The sequence below is a fragment of the Pholcus phalangioides genome, unplaced genomic scaffold (assembly GCF_987345545.1).
Source record: "Pholcus phalangioides strain wild (caught in Gottingen) unplaced genomic scaffold, Ppha-v1.0 ptg000016l_1, whole genome shotgun sequence".
NCBI lineage: Eukaryota > Metazoa > Arthropoda > Arachnida > Araneae > Pholcidae > Pholcus > Pholcus phalangioides.
Window position 1 is genome coordinate 53575 of NW_028301609.1, and position 14095 is coordinate 67669.

A 14095-nucleotide genomic window follows, 5' to 3' on the forward strand; every position below is an offset into this window, starting at 1 on the left:
ACCCTACTACTGATACTGGAAAAAAAAATTAATGGAACAAAGGAAATGTATATGTTTAATTTTCTCCATCAGCAAAAATGGTGAAAGAGAGCCTCAGCTTCTTATTGTTTAAAGCCATGCTTGAGTTCAAAGACTGTGTGAAGTTTACCTCGTCTTAAACTTACAATCAGGGCCGGACTTAGGCAGGTGCGAAGGGTGCAGTCGCACCGGGCCGCTAAATTTTAGGGACCGAAAAATGAAATACAAATACTTTGTTTACAATGAGAAAATGCGTTGATTGCATTGAGTTACATTTTGACTTCTTACCAAAGCAATATCTTAAGATTCTCGAGATCTAGGATATTGACAACCCCTCTCCCGAACCCATGACCTGCATCTCATAAGTTCGCGCCGTAGGCGAGTACTATTTTTGGGCCGCTCTTGTACAGTTTTCTTTGAGGCAGAGGCGTGGGGAGGGATTTTGTGCCTGTAATGAAAAAAAAGCAGCCAAATTCTACGCCCTGTAAATTTTTGGGCACGTGCCCACAAAATCCGGAGTGCTCAGGGACGCTGGACAAGAAAGAGCGCTGAATTCTCACTCTAACGACGTACTTATTTAAAACTACTGGGGGGATGCGGTGCGGCAAAATGCATACTTGTCACAGCTGAAAGCGTATTTAGTTGTAACTCTGGGCAGATAATCCATCGTCTATAGCCCTGACAGCCCTTCCATTGTGATGTACTGTGTACAGATGTTGTAGAAATGGCTCCCGCATTTTGCAGCAGAATGGGTCCGATGCCTATGTCAGAGAATAGCATATGAATGGCATCGGAACCTGAGGGCTGAGTCTTATTTCAGCCCCCCTCAAGGATCTTGAAAAACAATTTCGGAGGGCCGTAAAGCAGCTGTTTTCGCAACGGGCCGCAAAATGGTTAAGCCCGTCCCTGCTTACAATTCTTGCACGTAAAACCACTTGGGTGACAAGAGTTTTGCTCTCGGTGGTAGAGAAATTGTTAGACCGCGAGGGCGATTCCTCCATTATTTTTATTTTTTACTGCACAAAAAAAGAGAAAGAAATTGCGTTTCCCCCAAAATCTCCTGCAGGAATAAACGAAAAGAGCTCGAGAGAGAAAGTGTGTATTTTTATCTGACCAAAATCGCTATGTACTGTACGTATGTAGGTGCACTGCCCGTCGATTCTTTCCTTTTCGAAAAATAACCGTAATATCATATACACTCAAACCTCCAGTTTCTTTTCTCCTCTCAGTCATTTTTCATGTATATTTTACAGTTATTATTTTTTGAAACACGTACCTTAAAGATATTTTTCTAGTAATGTATATCTAACGCGTTTCGGCGCCTCTTCTCATTTGACGCCCGGTGCAACTGCACCGGTCGCACTGCCCTAAGACCGCCCCTGGGTCTACCTAGGCACGGCCCGGGAGCACTATATAATTATTAGATCTAGTACTAAGGTTTTTTTCCTTGATACACTCAAAATACCACTTTGCCTTGGGGGGCAACATGGTGCTGTTAGAACGGCCCCTCGAATTGGACAAGAGACTGTCTTTTCGACACATAAGCATAGGCTGTCTTTTTTCTTGGAGCGTATGTATGCTGAACGGTGTCGTTTGATGGATGGCGACAGCAATCAGCTAATGGCTCCTAAATGGCATCAAGGCCACCATATGGTTTCATATATGTAGAGAATATACGTTCCAAGGAAGAAATATTCTATCTGCTTCTATTGGTAGTGCACTCGTCTGGCATACGAGAGTACGTGGGGGTTCGAGACCCCGTAGAGGTGGAGATGAATTTTTCTTTCCAAACGAAATCGGCATCTCTGTATATTTCGTGCTAACACAAATGGGGGAGGACATCTTTCTATACACAATTTTATTTTTTCTTTCTCTCTCCAGGATTCAGGTTGCGAGACCTGCCAGTTGATAGAAAGAGCGACGAGAACCTCCCCGCCACGACTGTGCACTGTGCTCGAGAACCAGCACCAGTTCGATCTCGAAGGCGAATGGATAAGTCAACGGTGTGAAGTCCGACCCCAAGGATTCTTCCTGAGACAGCACTTCATGTTCCGCGGCGACAGCAAAGAGTGGTGGGGAGAACACCTGTACTATCTCGACCAGAACTGCAGGAGGAAGGTGTTCAAGCTCCGGGCGCAGGGTCACTTCTTTAGGGGCCCCGTGTCCAAAATCGTGGCCGGAGCGAGGGACGTCGACTTCAAAATCGAGCACGCGACGCTCACCCCGGAAGACAACCAGTTCGTGGACAACCTCAACGGGTTGGACGACGACAACAACCGGAGCTGCTCGTTGGACGCCAAGTGGAGGAGAGACGTCCCCGTCAACTTGACGGCGACGTCCGGCTGCAAGGCCCTCGGCGTCCTCGTACCTTCAATCGAACTCGACCTGGTCAAGCTGGAGAAGCACAAGAGCGGCGACACGATGCTGCTGTACCTCGGACAGGCAGCCGAGAACGGCAGCAGGCCGACCAGCTTCCAGCCGCCGTTGCTGAACTGCCGTTCGGACGAAACAGCTTCTAAACAAGAAGAGGAACCGGACAATTTCCTGAGGCCGATGGCTCAAATTCAGCTTCTTCCTAAATCCGGAGGAGTGGCTTCCTCGAGGACTTTATTGGTGTTGAGCAATCTCTTCTTGATCTCGTGGGTTGTTGCTTATTATATGTATTGAGGGAAACTTTCCATCATAATCGTATCACTCAAAGTGCAGCGATCGATCCGATTCGATACTGGTGAGCGACTAGTCATGCGACTGTGGGGTATTGCATCGGGGGGAGGGGGGGGGGTCATCCCGAAAGTTTTGAGAGTTTCCCCTTTGTAAATTATTGAGCAAATGGGAAAATAGTTCGAGACTCTTGACCTCTGTTATTCGAAAGTACAGTAAAACCCCTCTTAAAGAGCAACCCCTCAGATGCGGTCACCCTTCTTTCACGGCCAAATTATAATTTCCCCGTGTATATAATAAAAATATGCATTTCAAACACCCCTTTCTTGCGGACAAATTTTTTTTTGCCCCGTCGGTGTCAGCAAAAGAGAGGTTTTAGTGTAATAACAAGGGGATCGACCTTTAAGAGAGTGCGGACCATTTCATGACTGGTTTGAAAATGTGTCGTGGGTCACTTGAGTGATCTGTGAATATGCCGCGGGTCACTTGAGTCAAACGGGAATTTGCGGTGATCCTCTTGAGTGATCTGGAACTGTGCCGTGGGCCACTCGAGTGATAAGTAAATATGCTGTGGGTCACTTAAATGATCTGGAAATGTGCAGTAGGCCACTTAAATGATCTGGAAATGTGCAGTGGGCCATTTAAGTGCTCTGGAACTGCACCGCGGGCCTCTAGGCTGATCTATAAATATACTATGGGTCACTTAAGTAATCTGTAAATGCATCGCGAGCCACTTAAGGGATCGGGAAATGTGCCGCGAGTCACATAAGTGATGTGGAACTGCGCCCTGGACTACCTAAGTGCTCAGGAACTGTACCGCGAATCTCACTTGGGTAAACTGTAAATGCACCGTGAGTCACTTAAGTGATCTGGAAATGTGCCACGGTTTGCTCAAGTAGTCTGTAAATACGTCACGAGTCACTTAAATGCCGTGGAACTGTACCACGGATCACGTAAATGTGCCACTGGCCGGTTAAGTGATCTACTTTACTGCACACGAGCTCCCGTCATATATCGCTATACACGCAACCAGTGGAGTTGGGTGGGAAATGAAGGTGACATCTATCGGTGGTCGCCCCAGGCTTGGTAAGTAAAGAACTTGTTCCTGGTGGTGTTGAACGGATTCGAACCCATGGACCTTGACAGTAACCTTCATAGTGGAAGACGAGCATCTTACCCTCGATGCTATGGAACGTAACGGAAAAAGTAAACTCAGCGACCTTTCTGGTCCAGCACACGGGGTACCAGACTCGCGGCTGCGCACTCTTAGTTGCGGCCCTGTCATTGAGAGACTATTCTCCACCCACCAAGTAATATGGGAACGAGCTTTGGCTCAATTTTGTTGATTTTGGATAGAGATTTGACTGCAAAAGCGCGCTCCCATCAATAATACTATTTCAAACCGAGTGTGGCCGGCACTTCCTAGAGATAGAAGGCCTCTACACGGGTTGCCAAGTGCATCTGTGACGTCATGGGAGTAGTCCGATGAGACTTACCTTATAAGTTTGCCCCATTTCGAACCACAGCATTCTTATTTCGTTTCTTCTTATTTTGGTGTATAATCTTCCGGGTTGGCTCACAAATACCACACGGTCATTGGATGTGGGGTATAGAAATCGCCAACTCTGTGCCCGATCGTTTGTTTCTTTTCCGTACAACGATGATACTAGCACGTGCAGCAAAAAAATTTGTTTTCTCTGAATATTTTGAATCAGGACAGACTACTTGCGTGACGTCACGAACAGCGTGCGTAGGCCTTCTATCTATAGGAGGTGCTGGTGTGACCCTGTGACCCCCGAAATAGTAAGCAAGATTCGTTCAAGTCATGATTAATTACCATCAAAAAGCTGACGCATGCGCATTCCAAAAACTCTCAAAACCTTTCGGGGATGACGCTAATATTATCCACGTGGCAGTTTATCATTTATTACAACAATTATATTGTGTTTTCTCAGTTTTCGATCTAATATTACATCATCCAATGAGACTGTCTGGTTCGAAAATCAAGACAAGACAATGTTCACATTGTCAGTGAATGGGTCACACTTCGCAATCCCAGTGACCATTAATTGAGATACACAATGCATTTTTTTTTTTGGCACATGTTTGTAATACGCGTCACATTTTTGAACTTCGTGGTATCTCATAGTACGTGTGGTTCGGGTGGCATGAAGTATGATTGATATGTACTACATCAGAGAATGTGAGATAAATCCGGTTATTATGCATAATCGCCGACCCTTTTGGTGTGTTTGATAAATTTCCCTAAATTTATCACTTTCGTGAATAATCCCTCAAACGTTGCTGGTAAACACGACAAATCGTACTAATTCGATTATGCATAATCGCCATATCGTATTGGTAAATATGAAAAATCTCGGACCCACTGCCATGATAAAATTTATTATTTAGATGATCTTATTTGTGAGCCAGAGTCTGAACCGGATGCAACGAACTCTGATTTAACGAATTTTTCCGAAAATCCCCAACTCCTATTGGACGAATTCTGAAATCGACCCACGATATAACGAACTCCTATTTAATAAATTTTACGATCTTACCCGATGGAATAAACTCCCATTCGAAACATTATTTTACGATCGTACCTCCGATACAATGAACTTTTGTCTAACAAATTCGGAGATCGTACCCCCCCCCCCCTTATATAACGAACTCCCATTTAACAAATTCTTTGATTTAACGAATTTTTTAACATGAAATTATTATTTTAATCGTTAAATCATGAAATTTATTAGATGGGAGTTCGTTATATCGAGATTCGATTATATTTGTCAAATATACTTGTCTCATTTGGGAATTTTTCTTATTTACCAAACTCACCAATTACACTACGGTATTATGCATAATCGCCGATAATAAAAAAATAAATAAATATATATATATATATATATATATATATAATAGACAGCTTTTTCTCAGCCCAATGTATGAAAGAAACATATTATTGGATATTATGACGAGGTGCAACTTGGAAAGAAAAGTCGTGTGGTCTCTACCGGGACTCGAACCCAGCCCCTCCCTTACGGCAAGCAAGAGAACCTGGGTTCGAGTCCCGGTGAAGATTATGCATAATAACCCGAAAAGGTAATTAATTTATCAAACTTACCGAGACGATTGGCTTTCATGCGTAATATAATCGATTAATCGCATTTACCGTAACATGAACACGGTCAATTGTGTATAATGCCAATGTTACAAAGTCTAAAACTCCTCTAAATCGTGTTCGAATGACGAGACAAGTTACACGAGACCGATCATGACTGTACCATGGTTTCAAACATGCATGTGATTGAGGAATAATGTCATTATACGGGATTGAAAAGAAAAGTATAATGTGAATAATGTAGCGTTTGTGGTTATATTTTATGCGTGTATTTTTTCCCTATTATTTCATTTGGATTAAATAAATACATAATCATCAATGTCTGCCTCTTCGTTTTTATCTTACTAGTGATCATGGGAGGAAATACGGGACGGGGGCATCCCCTCTCTCAACATCAAAGATATGTACGGATGACATCACAGGACCGGATCTGGACATTTTTCAAGTGTACGCGAATGATATTTTTGTGATAAAAAATCACCCCTCCCCTTCAGTTGGCGTCTCAAAAAATTGCTTCCCCTCAATTGGTGCCTTCTGCGGCAGCGTAGTTCGCAGAATTCAAGATATGACCCTAAGCATTACCCCCTAGATACATACCTGGAACATACCTAGTTAATGCCCCGGTTGACCAACACGTATATGTCTTTACATGTATTGACAGCATCGTGCTCCCCTCCCGCACACACTCGGACCTTCAAGTCCACCTTCACTTATTAGGTCTTCATTTCCCACCATATGGCAATTTTTCCAGTGATTTCTGTCGTAATTAGCGGTTTTGTTCCCATTTCGGCATCATTTTTTGGCGACGATTGGAAATGGCCCATGTTTTCACGTCCCCGAGTTCCCTAAAAAAAAAAAAGAGACTACAATTGTGTGTGGGAAAAAAAACCAAATAAAGAACACACTTCGATGAACAGGTTTTTGTGTTTCACATTGCAATTTTTTTCCTTTCTGAAAAGAAAACGAAGGAAAAAAAATTCCGGAAAAATTCTGAAGAGGACAAAAGGGAGAATTTTCAAAAATGTATGAGAACGCAAAATAATGAGAGAAGGTAACGTATCAAAAGTGAAGACGTCTGGTAATCCTACTCTAACAACATAAGCATGCAAAAGCCATCCACACATGCAAAAGATCAATTGGATAAACCGGTTATAATAAATAATAATCGGATTTATCCAGCACCTCCTAGAGATAGAAGGCCTCCGCAATCTGCTTGTGACGTCAGTAAGTAGTCCATTTTCCCTAAGAATTTTCGAGGGGGGGGGGAAATTCCCTGCTCGCGCGTGGCAGTATCATCGTTGTGAGGAAAAGAAATGATCGGGCTCAGAATTTGCGATTTCTATGCCCCGCGTCCAATCACTATGCGGTATTTGTGAGTCAATCAGGAACATTCTACGCTAAAATAAGAAGAAACGAAATAGGATGCTGTGTTTCAAAATGTGGCAAACTTGCTAGGTAGTCTGAATGACGTTTATGGCAAACAGTGCAGGCCTTCTATCTCTAGGAGGTGCTGATTTCTCACATTTACCGTAGTACACAGCGGCGTATTTACGTAATGACGTTACAGTATCCAAAAAGATTGCGGGTGGAGGCTTTCTGCTTTAGCTGGTGTTGTCTTAGCGGGCTGTAGCCCAGGTTGACAAGTTCAGAGAAGCGGCAAATTTTAGAAATGAGTGGTGAAGAAAGAAAATTTGCAGACTATGAGAAGGGCAGCAAAATTTGCATAACCCAAATCCGCCTCTGACAAGACGGTAAGGTCAGTCAGTGACCAAACGAGCAGGGAGGGCCAGCGCCAGGCATGAGGTGACGAGGCAGCCGCCTATGGCTGCTTGATTACAGGGGTGGCACATTTTTTACGACAGATTCCTTATGACGGTGAATCACTCTCGAAATAATTTTGATGGGGAAGTGCGAGTGGAAATAAGCGCAGGTAAATGCAACACTTTTGAGTGTTGAAATGCTGCTATTCAACTCTTTTGCTATTCGAATGCCTAATTCATCTCAGGGCACCTTCTTTCTTACACTTCCAGAAAGTGTCACCTATCTCTAGACAAGCTGGTTTCTGAAAAAAAAAATTAGGTTTCCTCTTTTTTTGTTAAGTATCTTTCACTCTTTATCAATATTTTTCCGAATGACTTTCCTTTCTTTAGTCGATTAGGGAATAGAAGAATCTCTAGTGCGGTGCTGTTTGAATGACTGGGGAGCTGGAATGTGCGGGCTGCTCATTTCTTTACGCCTATATCTACTCTATATATCAGGGGTTTCCAACGTAAACTTTCCTCACGGAACTCTTCTAGTTATAAGGATGTTCCGTGGAACCCTTGATGATTATAATGTTCTACAGAGCTCAAAAAAAAAAAAAAAATTGTATATTTAATCAAAAAAAAGTGTCCTATTGCTGCCCCAACAACATCGTTGAATCTCCTATTCAACGTAGGTCCCTGCATCGCCCCCACAAAAGGAGTGGCGTCTGGCAGCGTTCCCGCCGGGGGGCCCGAGTTAATTCTCATTAGATGTGTTTCTATTTTTGCTTTTCCCACTACAAATTCATATTGGGGGGGGAGGGGGTGAAGCGTCTGATCTGGGGTTTCACCACAGATCTTAAGGCCCGTTTACACGCGGCAAGTGATTTAGTTGGTAACTGAATTTTAACTTACCGATTGTTCAGAAAGGTGTCCACATGGTAAGTAGTAGGTAGATGATCATTGGATATTTTTTACGGAGGCGAGAGAAGTTGGCGCATGCGCGCTACATCCACCTTTAGAAGGGCACATTAGGTTTGGGAGGAAGCACAAGGAATCTCTCCCAGAGAAATTTTGTATTACTAACATTCAAAAAGCATTTTAATTTTAAATTAATAGAAATTGACGGTATAAAGGTGATAGTGGTAGGAACAGAGAGTCACCCAGGCTCTGTCACACTCGGTGAGATAAGAACATTGTCCCTGAGGACTCGGGTGCCTCCGGGGAACCTAACCATTTATAAACGGCATATTCCGATATTTTCATTTTTTACTGAAATATTTGAAAATATTTTAAATTTTTGATCGTCTTGGGGGGGGGGGACACGCCGCCTCTCCCATGTTCTCTCTTGCTCACACCTCTGGTCACAAACGTATGGACTCAGGGCAGTCACTTCGCTAGAATATTTCGCTGCAACGTATAAATAAAAAGGTAGGAAAAATTATCTTTATGCTATATATGCGTGTGTAGGCAACATAACGTGAGGAATCACGATTTGTAAAACTAGGAAATGAGGGGAATTATCCTTGGATTTGTTTAATAAATAAATTTTGTCTCTGGATTCAGAATAAATATTAATTAATTAATTTCCATGTTTTCTCATATAAAAGTGCACAAAAGCACATTTGTGATACGTGATTGATCAAGATTTTTCTTCAAATTATTTTTAGTAAATTTTATGTAGAACATTAATGCGTTATATGATATAATATGTGTTAAATAGCTCAATTATTTCTTCGAAGTGCAGGCTTTTTTTCCAAAAGTCATCGGAAAGAATGTAAACAGGTGCGCTTTCTGTGGGACCATCCCTCCCGCTTCAAAGAAGAGTTATTAAATTGATTTCATATACAGTATTTACTTTTATCAGGGCATTTTTATTTAGGAAATTCTCTCGTGACATCTTACATCATTATCGTTATTCCCCCACCCCTCCCCCGCCGTCATCCAAGATAGTCGTGACCAATATTTTGGGAACCACTGTAGCAAGGTAATAGAGGTCTCAAAAAAGAAAATTATTTTCAGAAAGTTGTATCTTAAGGGCGGCAAAATATTATTTGCCTCAGGCGGCACAATTTCTAGGGCTGGTCCTGCAAAAAAGTGACCTACAGAGTGTGGGACCAGGTCAAAGAGTGACGAAAAGAATGACCCAGAGAGTGTAAAAGCGTGTGAATGACCAAAATAGTGATCTAGAGCGCTTGAAAGCATGTGAATGACAAAAAAAGAAAAAGAAAAAAGACGGAGCATGTGTAAACGCATAAATCATCAAAAGAGTGACCTATAAAGCAAGAATCTATGTCAGTGGGTGACCCAAAAGAGTGACGTAGAGCGTAAGCAAACATGTGAGTGACTAAAACAGTGTGCAAGTATGTGAGTGACTAAAACAGTGTGCAAGTATGTGAGTGACTAAAACAGTGTGCAAGTATGTGAGTGACTAAAACAGTGTGCAAGTATGTGAGTGACTAAAACAGTGTGCAAGTATGTGAGTGACTAAAACAGTGTGCAAGTATGTGAATAACTAAAAAAGTGACTTGAAAAGTGTAGAAGCATGGGAGTGACCAAAACAATGTGCAAACATGTGAGTGACCAAAACAATATACAAGCATGTGAATAACCAAAACAGTATGAAAGCATGTGAATGACCAAAACAGTATGCAAGCATGTGAATGACTAAAAAGAGTGGCTTAAAAAGTGTGTAAGCATAAGAGTGACCAAAAGAGTGACTTTGAGACACCGGTGTACTTGCGGCGGGTTATAACACAAGAGTAGTCAAGAAAATTTGACTAAAATGGGAGAAGAGAGGCAAAATTCGTGTAGCCCACAGGCGGTAAAACCATAAATGCGCCTCTGGTAGTACACACACAGATACACACGACATATACCAATTCGTATAAAATGCCCTAGAACATGGGTTTCCAACTGGTGTTCCGCGGAACCCTGGTTCCCGGCAGCTTTTTTGGGAGCTCCACATGATGAAACGCCACAGAACAATAAAAAATCCCGTAATTCGGAGAGCTTTCAAAGAAGAAAAATAGAAAAATATCTTGTCACTAATACTCGCAAACAGAACCACAGCAAGATATTTTGTCACCCGGGGCAAGCACGCATTTTGTTTCCCCCGTGTAATGCAGAAGGACCAGTTAAAGGGTAATGTTTGTGTAGTGGCGCCATTGTTGTAAACATATGCATATGCAAGGAACATAGCCAAAGATGCGTGCACATGCGTCCTCATGTCCAAGTTGAGGAATTTGTATCTCGTAACCCTGCATCAATGCTTTCACTCGCATATCGAGAACGTAAATAATGAATGATATCCTATACCATTGAAACCCTTGCTGCCATCTATGAAACATAAAAAAAATACTAAACATCAGCCTGCTCAAAAAACCCGGCTGAGCTGAATAAATATTTTTGTTTGTTAAAAAAAAACACAATAGAGATCTGGCATTTTCCAATAAAAAGTCCAAGTTTCTGTCAGTCAGTATTAAAAAACAACTGCGGTAGTTATACGAGACAGGGATCCTTTCATTCAGATGGCGGGGGGAGGAGCACATTCTCTATTATTTCACCTACACAGAGACCTGTTGTTTCCCTGCACACAGAATTTCGATATCTGTGTAAAATGACAAAATAACATGCTACCTTATACAACATGGAGAATTTTTTCCACTCCAATTTTTTCCACTCAACAAAACACTCTGTGTACAGGGAAGCATTCTCAGGCTCTAAACGTCAATATTTTGCAAACTTATTGACCACGAAAAAACGGCGCCTTTTTTGTCACTGTTGTCCACAACCAATGAATGGGTAAAAATAAAATTTTATCAGTAAAAATGTGCCTTTTCTTATAAAATATTCAAAACAAGTAACACTACAGTATATTATTGTTGTGAGATTCTTCGGTTGAAATTGATGACCGAATTTTGATTAATGCACTGCATAGAAAAAATCTACATTACATGACATGAATAAGTATTTTATGAGCAATAGTATCAGTTATATTGTCAAGTTTGCTTAAAAATTTTAACAGTTATTGTTTGTGTACGGTAAATTAGCGTTAGTAAAATGCGCAATCCTCCGTTTATGTAATCGTAATCGATGAAGGATGGAAAACAGAACGGAACTGATTCTAGCCTGTAACGGAAGATGTTAGTTTACCGTGCACAAACAACAAGTGTCTAAATTTTGCAACAAACGTGAAAATTTAACTAATATTATTGCTCATAAAATATTTATCAATATCATGCATTATTGACTCTCCACGTGACACCTTAATCAAAATTTTTCGTCGATTTCAATCGAGGAATCACAACAGTTGTACTTTTTATTTGATAGGTGACAGCAGTAGTTTTACATGTAATATAATACTATATTGTATATTTGTTTTCAATATTTTATAGAAGGCGCACATTTTCACTGATAAAACTCTATTTTTACCCGTTTATTGGTTGTGGACAACAGTAACAAAGAAAGACACCATTTTTTCATGGTGAATATAATAATTTCGTGTAAAATATAAACGCTTTGAGTTTGAGAATGCCTTCCTGTACATAGAGTTTTTCGCTGTGGGCAGATAAAAATCTCCTATAGTTTATAAGGTAGCATGTCATTTCGTGCAGATATCGAGATTCTGTGTGCAGAGAAAAAACATGCTTGTGCTAGTGAAACAATAGAGAATGTGTCCGCTATCTCTCTCTCTCTCTAGAAGAAAAAATTAGAGGGTACATATTTTTCATGTAGGAACAAAATTTTTCCTTTCCCCGTGAGCATCTCGGTGCTCACTAATAGCCCCTCAATCTGAAGCCAGGCTCCCTGGACTGAGTTATATGGTGGGCCTCCTAAAAAAGTAAATTTATAAAGTAGAAAAAATAATAATAATAAGATTTGTCCCAGGTCTCCGTGCTAGCGCCCCGCCAGGTCTACCCTTGGAGGGGGTGGGCATGGCACTCACTTAAACCATTGCTGATGGATGCTTAATTTAGTACTAAGAAGTTATTCCCCGAAAACTCGGAGGAACACCTGATGATTCAATGATTACCATCATGAATATTTCAGTTTCAGTCAGAGCGCTTGCACGGGTGCTTTTCTTCTGGTGATAGTTATAATGAAAGTTCTTGATTCGTAAATATTCCTCCCAATAGGCTGACAGGGTTTGGACCTCGTGGCTACGAATCGACTCTAGGGCCATCTTAAAAGCATCATGGGCATACCGGGTAAGAGATGTTCAGGTGTTGTCCTTATCTGGTTGAAATTCACAGCCTAATTCTTTACATTCTTTCTGTTGAAAATCGAGCTGAAACATCTCAAATAATCACGAGACACTTCTAAGCATCCAAAGCTCCCGGACGAAGCCCATCCGCTAAAAAATAGCACCGAAAGATCTTTTCACTCTACGAAATGCTGAAAATCTCCCATTTCCAAAAAGGAAAAGGGGGAAAAAGAAACATTTTAAAATATGAATATTAATATTCATTCGTGAGTTCATTTGAATTCCTACAGATGACAGAATCAAGCCTGTGAATTTCTGCAGTGCGAAAATGTCCAATTAAAAAACCTCTTTACGACCACAGACGTAATATAACGTCCAATCACCAGTGGAATAAATGCAAACAAAGTTCTCTCTGTGATTTCTTTTCTCTCTCTTCCCCCGTCGTGAAGCTTTATAGTGACCCTATTTCTACGGAAGCTGCTCTTTCTTTCTATACTCCTGTGAATGATTTTTGCCCCACACATATAATGTATCTTTTTACTATACATGTAACAGTGAAAGAGAACACATAGGGTCAGGGTGAAAAGAGGATTCTGAAATGAAAAAAAACTCTCCCATCTATACCTTATCTCTATTGTACCCCTTTTCCCTTTATATATATATATATATATATATATATATTTATATATATATATATATTTTTTTTTCCTTTTTCTAATGTGCGGTTAGGTTAGATCACCCGCTCATTTGCTTACCTGCTGACTCACTCGTTCATTTGCTCACCTATTCACTCACTAAGCCCACTTATAGCCCCAAGCCCTCCTGTAAATACGTTATTGCTCAGTAGACTAAACAGGAATTATTGTCGAACTTTCATTTAAACTTATCATGTTAACAGTGTCCATCCATTGAAAAGGGCCGAGAGCCTTAAATCACGTACTAACGTGAAAATGTGCGTGATCTCGCTCTCCTCGGAGAAAGCTATTCTAATTAAATGAACAGAGCGTTCTAAAACTATCTCATTCACTCAATAGTGCTTGCTCTTCACATCACAAGCTTGAGAAGAAAACTCTCTCTCTCTCTCTCTCTCTCTCATCGTCTCAATTCGCACTTCAGGAATCGAGCGCCAAGCCGTGAGCGATACGTACCTAAAACCACCATGGATCCGAAGATCGTCAAAAAGTCCGGAGAAGCCCAGCATGGTAACATTGCCGTCGTCGGCCCGAAGATCGTGAAACCAGTCGCTAAACCTGCTACTGCTGCTGTGAAAGTCCCGAAGGCCCAGGCCAAGGTGAAGGCTTCCGCCGCCAAGAAAAAGAAGAAGGCTTCCGCTAAGAAGTCGAA

At 41.4% G+C, this 14095-nt stretch overlaps 1 protein-coding gene across 1 annotated transcript in view; it reads left to right on the forward strand.

Moving 5' to 3' along the window:
* The window catches only part of LOC149074686 (protein APCDD1-like), a 53936-nt gene extending 47833 nt beyond the window's left edge, over positions 1-6103 (forward strand). Inside the window, exon 7 of the mRNA XM_089245970.1 lies at positions 1900-6103. Coding sequence (XP_089102096.1) covers positions 1900-2685 — 786 coding nt within the window. The 3' untranslated portion in view covers positions 2686-6103. The remainder of the gene's footprint in view (positions 1-1899) is intronic.
* Positions 6104-14095: the final 7992 nt, after the last annotated feature.